Genomic DNA, 17790 nt, shown 5'->3' with positions numbered 1-17790 from the left:
ACCATTCATTAGAAAAGGCAAGATGGAAGCATTGGCAACCAAGGGGAAGTGCGGGAACATGCTTTGACACAGGCACTCATGGTCGGACTGGGATGCCAGGGGCCCACCAGAAAACCTTGGACCCCAGCCCACTCTTCAAACATTTTTTTATCCATTTCTCACTCGGTCTCTATGTTTTCCTGTATTTTTTTTGACATACAATATTTTTTTTGTTCTTTATATTTAGTTGCTTTTTTCCCATAGAAAAATAATTAATGACCATGAATTAGGCCAAATGGCTAGAAGAAGGAGGGCCCACTGACACCTGGGCCCACTGGGAACTTTCCTGGTATCCCTGTGGGTCAGTCCGACACTGCTGGTACTGTAATGAATTGTCAATATGTGTTTTTCGATAAATTGATTGCAATGAGCCCTGTCATGTTTTTTTTAGCCCAAGGCAACCACAGCCCTTTAGCAGGGAAGATCTGTGCCTCTGAATACTGTATATCCCCAGTCAGGGCCAAAACTAAGGGTAGGTGAATTGATTGGGGGGCGGAGGGCTATGCAGTTACCTCTTCTGCCTACCCCCAATCTGCACTCTCAGCTGCATCAGCAATTTTTACCCCCATGCTCCACCCCTGCTCATTCGCGTATGTGTGCACGCATTGGGGGGGGGGGGGGGGGGGGGATAAGGTGGCTGGCTGGGTTGTCTAGGGCACCCGGTCGACTTGGCATGGCCCTGCCCCCAGTAGCTCCCCATCTTCTTTTCTGCTGATTCACTGCACATACTCTGTGCTGCTGTTACTGAGCTTAGGGACCCACCCATATTATATGGTATACATACTGTAATAAAAGAGTCATAATACAAGGCTGATTAGTAATTAATTTAGATTCCTTATTACATGGCAGCTCAGAAACCAGTGCAATTAGCATCAGAATTTTATAATTAGCTCTGTATCTTCTACGGTAGACAAGCTCCATTTTCTGCTTGATGATTTCTGACAAACCCTAAGCTTAGCTTCTCAACAGCTGCTCAGAACCCACTGAGTATGTGCAGCGTCACTGATGCTCAAAAAGATAGCCTAGAAAGATCCAAAATGGGGAGCTCCTGAAATGACTTTTAGGGCCGTTGCAGATGGGGAGATTAGTCGCCACTGTACAAATCGCCCTTGTCGCGAGCAACTAATCTCCCCTTAATGCCATCCCACCGGCTAGAATGTAAATCGCCGGTGGGATGGCATACACGGTGCCGAAATCACCTAAGTTTTCTCTCAAGGCAACTTCGGCGATTTCGGCAAATTGCTGCGCCGTGTATGCCATCCCACCGGCGATTTACATTCTAGCCGGTGGGATGGCATTTCGGGTAGATTAGTCGCTCGCGACAAGGGAGATTTGTCGTGGGCAACTAATCTCCCCGTCTGTCATGGCCCTTAAGGGCTCTGGCACACGGGTAGGTTAGTCGCCTGCGACAAATCTCCTGTGTCTCGGGCGACTAATCTCCCCGAAATGCCATCCCAACCGCGAAAATATAAATCGCCGGTGGGATGGCATACGCGTCGGCGCGATTTAATTGAGATCGCACAAGTTGCCTTGAGAGGAAACTTGCACAATCCGGGGAGATTAGTCGCCCACGAACAGGGAGTTTTGTTGCGGGCGACTAATCTCCCCGTGTGCCAGAGCCCTAAGGCCTGGATTATTACTGCTATAGGGCTGCTGCTACACTAAGATTATCAGAAAAAATACAGTATTTCTAGAGATTTATTTTAAGGCTTTAATTCTTCTTTAATCCTGCTGCCAAGAAGGTGAAGATAAACTCAAGCACTTGAAAGTTAATCCTACTGCAGATAGATAAGATAGAAGGAGATAGACAGATAGAGATAGAGATGACAGACAGACAGACAGACAGACAGACAGACAGACAGATAGATAGATAGATAGATAGATAGATAGATAGATAGATAGATAGATAAAGAGAGAGGAAGATAGATAGATAATCCTGTACAAAAAAAAGAACAGGAGCTATGGGAACAGAAAGGTAACCCTGTCACTGAAAACTAAAAGGGTGGTTCACCTTCAGATTAACTTTTTTTATGTTAAGAATGGCGTATTCCTAGCAACTTTTCAATTGGTCTTCATGTAGCATCAGATTGGGTGTCCGCGGCCCACTAGGGCTGCTGCCCCAAGAGCCTCACACCCGCTTTGAGGCCCCCACTGCCTGTCCACTTACTTACTTCGCTACAATCGGGGGAGGGAAAGAATCAGGGGAGTGAATAGTATTTACAGGTAGGGATCAGGTATGGGTTGGTGGGGCCCACCAGGGTTTTTCCTGGTGTCTCACTGGCCCAGTGTTATACTATCTTCAGTTTTTATGTTTCATAGTTTTTTAATTATTTGCCTTCTTCTTCTGATGCTTTCCAGCTTTCAAATGGGGCTCACTGACCCCAGCAGCCAAAACACTTTTGCTCTGTGAGGTTACAGTTGTATTGTGATTGTTACAATTCATTACTTATCTTTCTTTTTAGGCCCTCCTCTATTCATATTCCTTTTTCTCTTTCAAGCCACTGCCTGGATGCTAGCTTAAATTAGTGGAGACCTATTGCAGACTGTCTCAGAATAGCAGTCTCTACATCATACTAAAAGTTAATTTAAAGGTGAACAAACCCTTTGATCTGAAGCTTAGGTGCCAAACCTCTTGGTAAAGCTGTTGTAGTGTCTTAGCTTCCCATGGAAACTTGCATAAGAATAGAGATGTTGTGGCTTTGGGTTGCATCACCTGCATACATCTCCACCAACCAGCACTCACATGAAAAACCTTCACTAACCATGAGCTGTCAGGCTCCTCTGCACAAAGCCATTACTTTGACTATATGTGACTACGAGACAAGGGAATTTAAGGGGAAAAACAGTGGTTTTGTACAGAAAACAGCAGCACAACATTCCCTGGCCAGTTTCATCTTGAATGTATCGCAAGTCATTTCCTAAATAAAAAATATTCCCTTATAACTGTAGGATGCTGGAGTAAATACTATTCAGCATTATTTACTAGGAATATTCAAACTGCTGCCCTTTAGCCATTACAGAACTACAGAAGGCCCAGCATCCCTTGGTCTTACATCGAACACCCCCGTTATGCACAACAATGGTTCAGCTGTTGTCAGTTCCTGGACCTTGTGGTGCTTGGCAGGACATCTCATGCCTGCGCATGATGGGAATTTCCCTGCACACATAATAGGTCAGTAAGAGATTAGCAACTCTCTTTAGGGACAACACAGGTGTGTGCGAGGGTGTGGCCCCGCTGTCATTCACATGGGGAGATAGATTAGTTTATTAGGGAAGACAAGGAAATAAAATGAGTGACACGTGAGTGAACATGAGCTCAGCAGTTCCTTATTCTGTACATTGAAGTGTGAAGGTGCAGTTCCCCTGCACCATTTTAGAACCACAAAATTATTTCCAAGTCAGTGTTGACAGAGGTGGGGCCAATCAATAGACATTGAGTCACTTGTGTGTGCAGAGGGTTGCGTATAACAAATAACAGATGATTAGGAAAGCTGTGAATGTACTGTGGCCATATGTCATGATAAAGCCAATGAACCCTGTGCCTCCAACCACATAACTGCTTAAGGTTAGTTCAGGACCCTTGCAGTTGAGAAGGGCCCCTTGTCTAGTAAATATAATCAGTAAAAGTGAGACATTAGTACATTTATGTAGTATTTATGTAGTATTTATGTCAGGAATACCCAGCTTGCACTCCTTGATATACTGCTTAACTACAACTCCAAGCACCCTCTGACAACCAGGACTACCTGCTCATTCCATGATTCTGCAGTAGCCTAGTCCAATGTTTCAGCTGCTGACATGTAAATCCAGTGAGGGCTGCTATCTGCTACACATTGTATGTACAAAACATGTTTCTGTTTCTAGGGAGATTTTTCTGCCCATGAAACCACATCAGAGTGCCTGTTTTGCACATCTCAGTCACACTCAGCTGATCCCTTCCTAAGCTGGTTCTCCCAGGAATTTCCAAGAAAACACCACATTCCTGGTTACACATTGTTCCCTTGGGAAGCACAAGAGGAACAAGATTTGAGGTGGGATCTGAGAGGCAGTCACTCTCTTATTCTTCTGTTCAAATCTAGATATTCCTGTACTTTCCATGGCTTTGCAAGTGTGTTATTTTGTTTAACTTTCCAGGCTGGGAAATTCCAAAATTCACTTTCTCTGTTTTCAGCAAATCACAATGAAGCTAGCAAGTGATTCACAAGCTCAGGCACATCTGCTATTAGGCAAGTAAATGACAGTATTATTATCTGCAGCCTGCTCGCAGACAGTCACATGGCCATATTTACAATATGCTCATTAATAGGACTGGAATTTTTCTGACAATCCTAAGCAAATCAACAGTTACAAAAGAACTTCAGTTTTACGCTCGCAGATGCTTTATATTCTTCTTAAAGTGATACCAACACAAAAAAACTACTTTTTAAATTAGAAATCTACATAAAAGTTCATAAAAAGTACATAAAAAGTTCCCTATAATTTTTTTTTGCTTATAGGGCTGCTTTTATAGCAATTGTTACTCAAAGTTCCTAAACCTGACTGTTTTGCCAACCGACTGTCCCTTCTCAGCCTGTCAGTTATAGCTTCTAATGCTAACGGCCTCCTGCTGCACAAATATGGCAGCCCCCTCATAGAGGGACATGGGGGATCAGATAGGGAATGTAAACGTATCGGGAAATACTTTTATGGCAAAATTATACAGCTCAAGCAAAGACAATCTTATGATAGATGTAAAAAGGGGTTTTATTTCTGGTGTCACTATCTCTTTAAGACCCCAAGATTCCACAAACCATTTAAACTAATTTTTTTCTGTAATTTAGGCCATGTATTCCTCAAGCCATATATATTTTTTTCTCTTTATTTATCAATTTTATTTTTACAGGTTGATTAATAACAGTATCGGTGACAGGTTACAATGCATCTTGGAAAATGAGGTTGAGTAGTGGCAATGGCCGTAGATCAGTGCTGTCCAACTGGCGGCCCGCGGGCCGCATGCAGCCCGCGACCCCCCTCTGTGTGGCCCACCTGTCTGGCTGCTTTGATGGCTTACTCTTGTGTTAGCTCTAAATGGTATCAGTACTGTGATTAACTGCCCCCCTGCATGGTTCTCACCTCAGATTCAGGCTGTAATCCCTCTGTATTGTTTAAATATGTAATCCCCTGTGTTGTTCACACCTTTTAATCTCTGCATTGTTCACCCCCTGCAGTGTTCACACCTCAGGCTCAGGCTGTAATCACCCATATTGTTCCCCTGTTCACACCTCAGGAGCAGTAGAAACCCACAAATAATCCCTGCACACTACAAAAAGAACATATACTGAGGTGGTACTGCAATTAAAAAGTTTTTTTCATATATAGTTATTGTGCAGACTGTAGGAGCAGTGCCAGCATTGTGTCACTGTAGGCTGCCTGTGTGTGCCATTCACACAGGCAGCATAGGGCAAGCAGAGTATGGCACACACAGGCAGAGTATGGCACACACAGGCCAAGTATGGCACAAACCAGCCAAGAATGGCAAACACAGTGAAAGTATAGCACACGCAGGCAGGGTAGGGAAGGCAGAGTATGGCACACACAGACCAAGTATGGCACAAACCAGCCAAGAATGGCACACACAGTGAATGTATGGCACACAGGCAGGGTAGGGAAGGCAGAGTATGGCACACACAGGCAGGGTAGGGAAGGCAGAGTATGGCAGGTTTTTGCTGTACTACAACCATTAATATGGGTATGGTCATGCGATAACATGGGTGTGGTTTCAAGTGGGTGCGGTTTCAAAAAGGGGAGTGGTCAAAACTGGCTTCCATTATCGGCCCTCCACCATATAGGTCGGAAAAATTCCGGCCCTCGGTACAACAGAAGTTGGACAGCACTGCCGTAGATAGTATTTAATGTCCTGAGAGAGGGTAGAAGTGTCTCGGTGAGGGTCAAAGAGGGTCATTTGTTTCTTTCATAGGTTCTCAAGCCATATTTTTGAGGGGGAAGAGTGTTTTACACCTCTCCCTTTCGATTTAGCAAGCACTAATGTGATTGGAGAGGGGGTGGTATAGCTAGGGCAGTGGTCTACAAATGTGGTGCTGCATATACAGTAGCCTGGTCTCACAAGAAGAGTGCCGTTAATGTTCTACTGTGTATCGACTTCCTAGATTTTATAAATTTAGTATTAGATCATGTACACTATGAGCATATGGGGGAAAGGTGAACTACCAGGCCAGGTCAAAGTGGGATCACAAAGTGGGATTTTGGCTGATAAATGAATACAAATTTCTAGCAGGTCAAGTTTGGATAAACTGAAAATAAAATGTATTTTGGAATGTTTTTTTTTGAGCAAACACAACATTAAAATATATATCTTGTATTAATTTATTGTTCTATTGTACAGTGCTGCATACATAAGCAGCGCTTTATGAATAAAGCTATACACACAAATCAATACCCATAATCATTTACATAAATGTTTCCATTTTTCTCCTTAGCCGGAACCTAATGTAATGTTTAAGTAACAGTGATCGACATCTGGCTTACATAACATTGCTTTAAATGTCTCTTAGAGGATTATCGATGGCCTGCTTGCACATTTTTACTGTACTCAGCAGTTCAGTGATACCTTAAGGCAGAGGTTTCCCAACTGTGGGGCTGGCCCCACTAGCAGGTCCAGAGCAGTAACTGAAGGCCTGGAGGCCTTTTAGGGTAAGAATGCCTATTTACTCACCTAGGTATATCTGGTAGGAACACTTAAAGTGGCCATAACCAGGCAAACCTCTATGGTATTTCATTCTTTCAGGCCAACCACATCAACTTCAGAACAGAAGAAAATGAAGATGAACTGCAGCTCCTCTTCCTTTTGGCCAATCATTAAAATTTTTTGCAGGACAAATCATCCTCACTCCACCAAGATCTAATCATCCCTCCCGGCCATTTATGACCAGAAGGTTGGGTAGTATGGTCAAAAGCAGCCAAACTGCCACATTAATTTTGGGCATGTATGGTTAGCTTTATTTCATAACTGAGAATAAATTACTGATACAGCACAGCAGTGTGGTATTCTGATTTGAACTAAAACAATCAGAAAACTTCTTCCTTAAAACATTCATCAAATATTAGATCCAGAGTCATGGTTACATGTTAGCACAAGCGAGTATAATATGAACCTGCATCTGGTCTGTCTAACTGCTAACCCAGAGAGGAATTACAGATGTACATTAGTGCAGGCACCCACTTAATGCAAGTGATTCCGCTGTTGCAGAACGGATATTGCCACACTACATCCTACACTAGGCTGTCGGACAACTAGGAACCCTAGCAGAACTGCAGCAGAGTTAACAACAATGCTTTCTTAACATCTTTTGTTAATCACTTTAATTTATAAGTAATAAATTAGGCAGTGGTTGAAAGGAGATTGTACATTTAAGGCTAAGGCTGATGCCTGAAAAGTTGCCTGCAGGAGGAAACTCTGTGCAACTTGAGAAGGCCTTTCCATCGGCAAAGGCATTTTGGAGTGGTTAGTCACTCATGATAGGAGAGATCTATTGTGGGCGACTAACTTGCTCCGTGGGGCATCCTAAAGCCTCCAACTATAATGTGTCTTATTTACAGCTGCTTTGTTAGAAATGTTTACATGCTTAGTCTGATCTCTGCTATCTTTAGTGCATGCATATAACCTGTCAATAAACAGAACTTTTCTGCCAATATGACTCCACTAATGATTGATGTTATTCACTCCACCACCTAGCTTATACCAGGATATTCACATTAACGTGTCACAAAAGCAGGCCAAGTCGGCCGGGCACCCTAGGCGACCCAGCCAGCCACCTCGCCCCCACAGCTTCCCCCTCCCTGCGTGTGCACGAATGCATGCAAACGCTGGGACGCCCTGGAGGGGGATTGCTTCACGCAAGGCACACAGATGCAGTGCAGGGAGGGAGTCCTTGGGAAATCAAATGTGGGGGTAAGAGATCCCAGACTAGGGGTGGCAACAGAGGTACCTGCCTAGCGTCCCCTCAAAGTTGCGCCCTAGGCAGGTGCCTCTTCTGCCTACCCCTAGTTCTGGCCCTGACTGGTCAGGAAACGGCATCACTGAGAAACATACGTAGCCCTTGGTCACCCTGGCAGCTGATTTGTAAGCCATGGGTGAGAACATGCTGCACAAATGCTTACACTGAAGGTAGCATAGAGCAGACACATTATATATCAACACGAAAGAGGAGTGGATCACGTGGGAGAAAAATATGATGTAAGGGCTGGATTTTGCAGAATGTCTTGTCTTTAGAAAGAGAAGCTTTGCAGAAAAAGAAAAACAGACTATGATATCCAAAAAGAAAAAAATCTGTTTTATTTATGTAGAGAACAAAACAAAAAGTGTTATGAAGACAGGTGATTTTACCAGGCAAGAGCTTTCTGGGCAGAGGTGAAAGTAGGATGACTAGTCACGCTCAGCTAGTGCAACAAGGTGGACATCAATCTCTGCTTCTGTAAGAACTCTATAACCACAAAAAAAAAAGTGTTACAATTTATAAATATTTATTACTTATTTACAGACAAGTATAGGTCTCAGGACTGAAAAATACCATAATGCTGTATATGGTATTTGTTATAGTAGAATGTCTCACTTATTTCTGCTGGGGCTTTTTTAAGAAAACTCATTATGAGCAAACTTTTCCAGTTCTGTGCATTTATAGGAATTAGTTCAAAAAAGGTATTCAATTTATCACTACTATAAAAAAAAAGGCATGGTTTCATGGTATTGTTTATTTGGCCAATAAGGAATGCTCTTTCCTTTTAAATGCTCCATACAATTACAGACCTGAATTTTGGATCCTCGACTGTGACGACTCCCACCTCCAGTTCTGAAGGTTTGAAATCAATAGACAGTACCGTGGAGAGACAAGAAATGGCTGTCTGAAATGAGAAAATTCATATTTTTGTTAAATTCTAAAGTAGATCAGATTTTTCAGCAGCTTGATCTTGCAGTATAGCTAGGTGTGCGTAAATGACATTGTTTGTGCTTAGGGGTGCCTCTTCAGTGTCAATATTCTATTGTTCATGGCTGTCACCTCAAGTTTCCCTTAGTTTACATATTAACACTATCAACAGCAATGCTAACATTATTGTTAAACATCCATTCTATCCCCCTCTAACAACACATCTACCCTGTGCAGTGTTTATTATTTTAAGTGCTTTATGCAAATACACCATAAAAAGTTATCTTTCTGCGAGGCAGTAGGGTGACTTGAACTGTGCACCTCCGGTTGCTACAGGGTTTCTAACCCCTTGTAAGCTCTCGGTTTCTTTGTTTATATTCTTGCAAATTATGTTCCAGGGAAGGGTGTGCATTGGCAGCATTACTTCATTATTGCTGTAAGCGCTGCGAGCAACTGAAGAAATATGTGCACTGACTTTGTAGAATTACAGCTGACCTGTGTGATGCCTTCGCTGCTTGCAGCACTTTCAGCAATAAATCACCCTAAGTAAATAACACAAGGGGCTAGAAAATCCTTATAGCTGCAGTAACTGGCTTCCGGTTTCAGGAGGAGATGTGGAGTGCGCACGTAGGGTCTTGCACAATTTGTGTGGCCCTATTGCTTTTTTTTTTTTTTTTTTTTTAAAACAGCAGGAAGATAACCTGTTTTTTTTGGTATTTTTTGTGCAGGGCAGATGTACTGTCAGAATGAGAGAGAATGGATTTTTAACATAATCATTTTTAGTTTTACTGGTCCTTTAAGTTTAAGTAGAATAGGGCTTGTGCTAAACATACTGTTTGCCTTAGGAAATATTTATGGTTTTTAATTTGTTATTTTATATCACTTGGGAGCCTCTGCAGAGCTGCCCTTTATCTTAAAAGATAACAGGCAGTAGCTGGGGAAAGGGAGGGGTTTATTCATACAAAGTGGACTGCTTTGTTTCACTTTGCTAACTGAGACCAGGAAGTAGAATGAAATTTTAGTTCAATTTTCAAATGTAATAGATTTGTATACTGCCCCTTTAAACAGGAGCTCTTATCCATGTTTAGCCAATAACTGAAATGTCTGCGGCCTGGAATATCCTACTACTGCTCTTTGTGGATAGAGTTTAGGGAGGACGCTTTCCTTTTTCAGCACAGGTCATGCTAACTGCATGAAGTGAGGACCACACAAAACTGATTTGCTGAGTTAGATGTTGAAGAACTTGACTGGAACATAAACACCTGCAGGACGAAGTGAGAGGCCAACTCTGAGCTAGGCCTGACAAATATCAGGGGCTAAAATAATCAATGCTTGTGGAGGTATAACACTGTCCCAATGTAGTGGGTAGTCTTCCCAGCAAAGAGAAGTTATTATAGCTGCAAAGAGAGGACTAACTTCATATTAATACCCTTGGTTTTGCAATGAGGGAATTTGTCTTAAAATGCTCTGAAATGCGTCAGCCACTAAGCACTCTAAGGGAAAACGGAAAAAGTACAAATAGTATGCATACACCGGTTACCAAGGTGAGAGGTTTTTACTCTGCTTCTGCATTCCTTGTGTGCAGTGAAGAAATGGTAGGAAATTACAAAACACAGGCTGCATTATTATTTAAGGGAGGGCAAATAGGGTAGATGAAAGGTAGCAGTGAGTGTACAGGGAAATGCAGAAGGGTGGGCAGTAACTGTGGGTTAAAAAAAATGATTTTCCATGCTACCTCAAGAGTCTGCTCATAAGTCCAGTCCAATTTCTTCTTTACTTTCTTTTCTAGGAAGCTGGTGGCCTCAGTTTGCTTCACTCCAGCTGTGGTAGCCTTAAAGCCACAATAGTAGCCTGCAGGATCACATTTAAAGACTTGTGGTCCATTCTCCTCATCCACTCCAATTAGGATCATGCCTACAATATTTTAAAAAGAGGCAAAGAAGAAAAATAAATCCCCACACAATGAAACAAAACTTGTAAATGCATTGCAAGCTGTCTTTACGTGAGCAGAAAAACCTGGTGTGCATCACCAATTCTACATCTAAAGAGTTAATTTATATGTTAATTTATAAATCATAAGCGCAATGTCTTTCTCAATATTTTGAGAACACTTACAACATCCTAAGGGCCTCATTTCAGCATTCTGTGTGTATACTTGAGAAATATCCGCAATCCTTTTACAAAGCATATCTACTGGGATTTCATAGCCGTATTTGTACTTCCAATTTGCAGCCTCATAACGTGCCCGCTGGACCTGCGACCTGCTGTCAGCTAGTGAGAGAGAGAAGGGACAATGTCTTATAAAACGTAAAAGGCTTTAAAATGTAAAGAGCTTAAAAAGCGCAGAGAAACAATATGCAGCATTAAGAAGCTAAAAAGATAGATGGTCTCATTTACAACCAGGGCCTTTAGCTTTGATGTGGCTAATATATGGCGATTAAGCAAAATACCTGTCATTCCGGTCATTACACAGCCAATGGATTCAGTAATCCGGAATAAATGGGTTACTGTGTTGCTGTCCAACAGCTTGTCCTGTGAAGGGAATGATATCACTTAAAATTCAGGAAAAATAAAAGTACATAAACTTGCCTAACTTTGGAAGAACACCAGGGAAACAGAAAGTCTGAAATGGGACAGTAATCACCTTCCACCCCCTCTCACTCTATAAACAGGTAATTTGTTCAGAGTTCCAAAACTCTGAACAGCTCATTATCACGGGGCTTTTCACTGGACAGGTAATTTGTTTTAACAGCTCCTTCTCTGCTTAGCAGAACAAGGAAGTGCTAAAGTAAAAGTGATTTTTTTTACTTATTTGTAAAATTCATAAAATTACAAAAACAGATATTTTCATTTAAAACAATAAGCAAAAGCTATGTTCAGCACAAGCCCTATTGTTTGAACTCATTTTGGAAAAGGGGGTATACCACTACCCCTCGTATTTTACAGCGGGTGTGTCATTTATTTCCTAATACCGATGTTTCAGTAACTCATTTGACATCACTTAGCAGTGATTATAACCAACAGCATACACATCAAATTATTAGTAGGAAAGCTCGACCTAACTTATATTTTCTGCTGCAAACAAATATATGCTGCAACCATGCTAGCACATTGTAAATTGCTAACTCAAGCATGAATCAGCCAACTAGACCAGGTAAAATCTATGTATGTTGGTTGCATCTAGAAGAAAAATATTAAGGCTCATAAGGGACTCACAAATTGATAATATATAAACAACTGCAAGTAAAAAATCAAAACAATACTGTAGTAGGTTGATTATATATGAAACTACAAAGCAACCAACAATTGTGTCTTTAATAAGAGTAGATAAAGCACATTGCCACTCACTGGGACTTTTCTTTGGGTAACAACAACAGCACAGTCTTTTCCTCTGACAGCCACTGATGTAAGACCCCCCTGGTTGATCGCCTTGAATGCATATTCTGCAAAGGAAACAAAAAGGGTTTGATTGATTTGAAATGTTTGCCTTAGCTGCTTAAGTATATGGCCCAAATCAGCATGATATAAAAACACCACCAAGGAGTATTTTTTATTTCTCATCAGGCCTAGACTGGAATGTTGTAGAAGTTAGAAAACCCTCATGATACCTTCATCCCCTCTATCCCTTGGCTATTGACATAACTGTCACATTGCCTCCTGACTACCCATCAGGTTTTTTGCCTAATTACCCAGCCACCTCTGTTGCTCTTCATTTCACATAAAGTAAACACACAACTTAATTGACTGCTCATCCTTTAGGGCAATGGCACAAGGGGCTATTTTAGGTGATTTAAGAACTCCATTTTTAAGCTTCCCAAAAATGAGTAGTTAAAGCAATTTATATCAGCTCTCCCACAGATGCTGCACTGAAGTCCCCGTTTATACTGCATGTTTACTATCAGTCCATGGTTAATGTCACACATGGCATTTTTTCGACTGGAAAATAAAATCTACACACACACAGGATAGATTTTGGCCTGGATATATACACGAGTATTATCTGCTCCATGTGCTCAGTGGCAGGCAGAAGTCATTGATGCTACAGACTATAAACATGAGTGATATGAGGCAGTATTGAAGTTTTATCCAGAACTAATATATAAAGTTGTACATGGATACGGTTTAATTAAATAATATTCTTTTAAATAAAATGAACTTTTTTTTGCTATTATAAATGTTAAAAGGCAGATAACGAACTCTGTATAAACAAACCTTAAAGGGATACCATGATTTATTTAAAATTACACTGTTTACATAGCAAATAATTCACTCTACCATTTAAAATGTTATTCTTGAACCAACAATTTTTTTTTAGTTGTAATATTGGTGTGTAGGCGCCATCTCAGTGCATTGTGCCAGAGTCTGAGCTTTCAGAAGGAGCCAGCACTACACATTAGAACTGCTTTCAGGTAACCTATTGTTTCTCCTACTCCCATGTAACTGGAGGAGTCTCAAGCCGGACTTGGATTTCTTACTATTGGGTGCTATTCTGATTTCTACTGGGAGCTGCTATCTTGCTCCCTTCCCATTGTTCTGCCGATTGGCTGCTGGGAGGGGGGTGATATCACTCCAACTTGCAGCTCAGCAGTAAAGTGTGACTGAAGTTTATCAGAGCACAGGTCACATGGCTGTGGCACCCTGGGAAATGAAGAATATATCTAGCCCCATGTGAAATTTGAAAATAAAAAAAAAATCTGTTAGTTTCCTTCTCCTTTAAGCTGCAGCTCTTGTTAGGCTTTGAGATAAGGAGCAGAATTATACAGGGGGTTTATCTGTGGGCTGCTTATTGGTCTTCCTAGTGTCAGCTAAACAAACAGTGACTGGCAGAAGTGAAACCGGAAGTGCTAAATGAAGGTCTTAAGCAAAATGTATTTGTTTATAAAATGGCTTCAAATTTGTCTAGTTCATAGTGGAATTAAAGATGCAGTAAAGGACAATCCTGATAGACTTGGGGCCAATAAATGCATCATACACCAGGCCTATGGAGGCCCATCGGATAAAAAGTTCAAACCTGTCTGATTTTCAGCCAGATATCGGTCAGGTAGGCCCCATACATGTGCCAATAAGCTGCAGACTCAGTCTGGAGGGAGTTTCTGTAGGTTATAATGGCTGCGTATGAGCAGTACAGCTCAGTCTTTTACAGATGATCCCTGCAGAGACGTATAAGCCCATGGTTTATAGGGAGCGAAGCTGCTCTTTCACTTTCAGTTTGGTGCAGCAATTAAAATACACTCTTTTTACTCTCAATATCATAATTATGGTTAATAAATCTGACCAAACATTAAAAAGATGATGGAATACCTTTCCATTTTGCACCCTAAATCTTCCAGTAAGATGCTAACTCCTTAGCGCACAACACAAAGCGTATTTAGCAGCCTCTATACTTCAGTCACTAAGCTAACTGCCAGCTTAGTTTGCACAGTGTTGTGGAATAGGTTAACCCTTTATAGTCATATGTTGATAACCATTACACTAGTGGGAAGTGAATTACAGAAAGCCCTTAGTGCCCTGCTAACTCCTATTCACAGCCCGGCTACAGCGCCAGTAATGTCAGCTAAAAACATCACCCACACCTCCATTCCGTGTTATTACAGTATCAGTAGTTCTCTACAGATCTTACTACAGACAGAAAAAGAGAAGGTAAGAAACCATTAGGAGCAGCCAGGAGTACCCCCAGCAGGCCCAGCGTGACACAGCAGCAGCAGGAGGCGGCACACTGAGAGCACAGGGACTGTATATGGAGCGTTCAGCCGGCGCTCTGCCGTTACATACCGACTTGATAGAGACGCCCTTCGGGTGAGAAGATGGTAATGTGCCTGTCAAACCCCGCGCTGGATCCCCGAGACATGACTAAGACAAAGATGCGGCCACTTCCCGAAAGCTCAATGGACCTAGCGGCGCCTCCACTACAACGTCATCAAACTGAGACGTCAGCTTGCCATAGAGCCCACTGGGGTATCACGTGGTCAAAGCTGTTGGCGGTAGTAGGCGCTTCCCAGCGGAGCAAGTTGCTTTTGGCTTCTGGGAAATTAACTAGTTCTAAATGAATAGACTTTTAGGCAATATTGAGCAGATACTGTAAGGCAGGGATCCCCAACCTTTCTTACTATTGAACCACAGAGAAATGTAAAAAGACTTGGAGAGCAACACAAGCACCATAAAAGTTCATGGAGGAGCCAAATAAGGGCTAAGATTGGCTATTAGGCAGCCTCTATGCACACTATCAGCTTACAGGGGCTTTATTTGGTAACAAGTCTTGTTTTTATTCAACCAAAACTTGCCCCCAAGCCACTGGTTGGGGATTACTGCTGTAAGGGGTGTTAAATTATGCTTGGGCAGTGCGTTAGGTCTTGGGCGTGGTACAGGTATGGGACCTGTTATCCGGAAACCCGTTATCCAGAAAGTTCTGAATTACGGGAAGGCTGTCTCCCATAGACTGATTCTAATTTTTAAAAATTATTCCCTTTTTCCCTGTTATAATAAAACAGTAAATTGTGCTTGATCCTAACTAAGATATAATTAATCCTTATTGGAAGCAGAACAAGCCTATTGGGTTTATTTAATGTTTAAATAATCTTTTAGTAGACTTAAGGTATGGAGATCCAAATTATAGAAATATCCCTTATCCGGAAAACCCCGGTCCCGAGCATTATGGGGTCCCATGAGGATAATGGGTCCCATACCTGTACTGCAATAATACCATGTAATGAGTATTCTGCATACGGTTATGGTGAAATATTTATCCAAGAAAGGAAATAAGATTCTGCCAAATATTCTTAAATGGAAAGGGAGCCTGGTACATGTACTTGGAATACTTTTGGAGGGTTCTATTTATTTTCATGCGGATGTTGAAATGGAATGTGAAAAAGAGTATCAACTGAGATGTCAGATGGTATTCACATGCCTTAACTCTCACATAAGGAATTATTGGCAGAAACATGCAAATCTCTGGCAAACTACCCTTTCACCCTTACCAGGTCTCTCTAGTTTGTACTTTGCAAATCCTACCGCGTTAAGGTGGCCATACACGTAGCAATTTTGATCATTCCCACCCTCCACTGACGTTCAGGGCTGAATCGTCAGATATAGAGGTAGAAACAATAGAAATTCTACCTCCTGCCGATTCAGCCCTAAATATAGATTTTGCTTGACCACCTTCAGTGGCGCCCGATCAAAATTATTTAACCTGGCTGATCGACGAGGCGACTGATATCTGCAGCCTTTTGCGATATTGGGCACCTTGTTGAGCCGCCATACATGCACCGAGGTTTCATATAATATCATCGGTGCGTGTGTGGCTATCTTTAGAAGCCATGTTCCAGCATCTTGCACTGATAACAACATCCTAAACAGCCTTGATGAAGATGACTGAAACCCTCTCCATTCTCATCCTTCCCTTAGAGTGTTTGTAAATAAAGCTTTGGTCAAGTCAACTCACACAGCTTTATTAATGTATGGAAGTATAACTTTATTCATAAAGCAATACAAGGATCTGCAGCGATGTACAATCTTACAATATACAATTACACACAGGAAGGGCATATTTTATTATAAATAAGTATAAATACACAGAGATTAATCGTCATGTGGTATGAGACACAGTAGGGAGGAGGTCCCTGTCCTGTAGAGCTTACAGGTCTAGTATTGTACATTTAAAAAGTGCTGTATCACAAAAAATACATGTAAATATCTCGTGTTATTTTTTAAATATATTTCGTAGAATATATCTTTTAATAAAAAAAAAAAGATTGAGAAAGGAAATATCTGCAAATTTGGCTATTTGGCTGTATCTGTGCTACTATACCAACAGGTAAGGCTGCACACTTGGGCACAGGGATGTTAAGGGGTAATTTGCATGTCTCTACCCATAATTTCTAGCGTTAAAAGCCCTTATTCTTGGTTTTAAAAGTTAATTTAAAGTGATACTGACAGCCAGTTAAAAAATTTTTTTATACCTGCTGTTGTGTTTTAATTTGTATCAGCTTTAAATTCCTTTTTGCTTCATAATTATGGTAGCACAAATTACAGACCCACGGAGCAGCCATGTTTGTTCCCCTCTTCCGGGTTTTAATTTAAATGCCTCCCAAGTGAATAAATATGCCCAATCACAAACCTGCAATGCCCCCTCTGCTTTCAGCCGGTGTGTGACAAGCTCAGCTCCGTTGTCTATGTGTAATGGGGGGGGGGGGGGGAGAGCCCTTAGAAGTAGGCAGGCACAGGAAAGCTATTTAATTCTTCGTGGGAAGAGCAGAAAGGGGGGGGCACAGCCCTTTGAAGCAGGCAGACAATGGAAAGATCAAGCCTGCCTGCTATCTAGTTCACAATGCCATGCAATGCTATGCGAGGGAGGGGGAACTCTTTGAAGCAAACGGCAAGCTGAATCCTCCCAGTTTATGATGTAGTACTTTTGACAGATTGAGAAGCTACAGTCGGGCTGCCAGACAGTCAGGTTCAGGATCTTCAATAGGAAGGAAGAGAAACAGGACTTTTAGGAAAAAACAGTCAACATGACCTATAGGTAGGTTTGGAAGTAGGTTCATATTTTTAAAAATAATTTTTTTCAGTGTCAGTATCACTTTAAGCTAACTTAAAGGTAAACCACTGTTTAAGTACATACCTAGAATGGTTTGAGCTACAAATGAAATAGCATTCCTGAATTTGAGTTTTCTGGATAATGGGTTTGAGAATAATGGATGCTATACCTGTAATGCAAGGCTGTATTAATTTGGCCAAATTCTGACAACAAGCAGGACAGTAGTCTCCTAAAAATATATGACACAGTGACAGAAGCATCAAGGCACAGGCAGGAGAACAGTGTTGATACTGCTGT

The 17790-nt window shown here is 41.6% G+C and overlaps 1 protein-coding gene across 1 annotated transcript; it reads right to left on the bottom strand.

Annotated features, from left to right (window-relative positions):
• Positions 1-8348: 8348 nt before the first annotated feature.
• On the bottom strand, positions 8349-14828 carry psma6 (proteasome subunit alpha 6). Its single transcript, NM_203782.1, has 7 exons — positions 14733-14828; positions 12309-12403; positions 11411-11492; positions 11076-11231; positions 10696-10874; positions 8843-8937; positions 8349-8519 (listed from the first exon to the last, which is right to left on the bottom strand). Exons 1-7 carry the CDS (start codon positions 14806-14808, stop codon positions 8462-8464), a joined length of 741 nt encoding a protein of 246 aa, NP_989113.1. The 5' UTR covers positions 14809-14828; the 3' UTR covers positions 8349-8461.
• Positions 14829-17790: the final 2962 nt, after the last annotated feature.

The sequence above is a fragment of the Xenopus tropicalis genome, chromosome 8, assembly GCF_000004195.4.
Source record: "Xenopus tropicalis strain Nigerian chromosome 8, UCB_Xtro_10.0, whole genome shotgun sequence".
In the NCBI taxonomy this organism is placed as follows: Eukaryota; Metazoa; Chordata; class Amphibia; order Anura; family Pipidae; genus Xenopus; species Xenopus tropicalis.
This window is presented reverse-complemented; position numbering and strand designations above follow the sequence as displayed.

Coding starts and splice junctions, on each gene's coding strand:
- psma6 (NM_203782.1), bottom strand. CDS start 14,808: ATGTCTCGGGGATCCAGCGCGGGGTTTGACAGGCACATTACCATCTTC. Junction 11,232..11,410: donor TGTAATGACCGGAATGACAG/GTATTTTGCTTA, acceptor CTCTCTCACTAG/CTGACAGCAGGTCGCAGGTC. Junction 8,938..10,695: donor CTTATGAGCAGACTCTTGAG/GTAGCATGGAAA, acceptor TTCTCATTTCAG/ACAGCCATTTCTTGTCTCTC.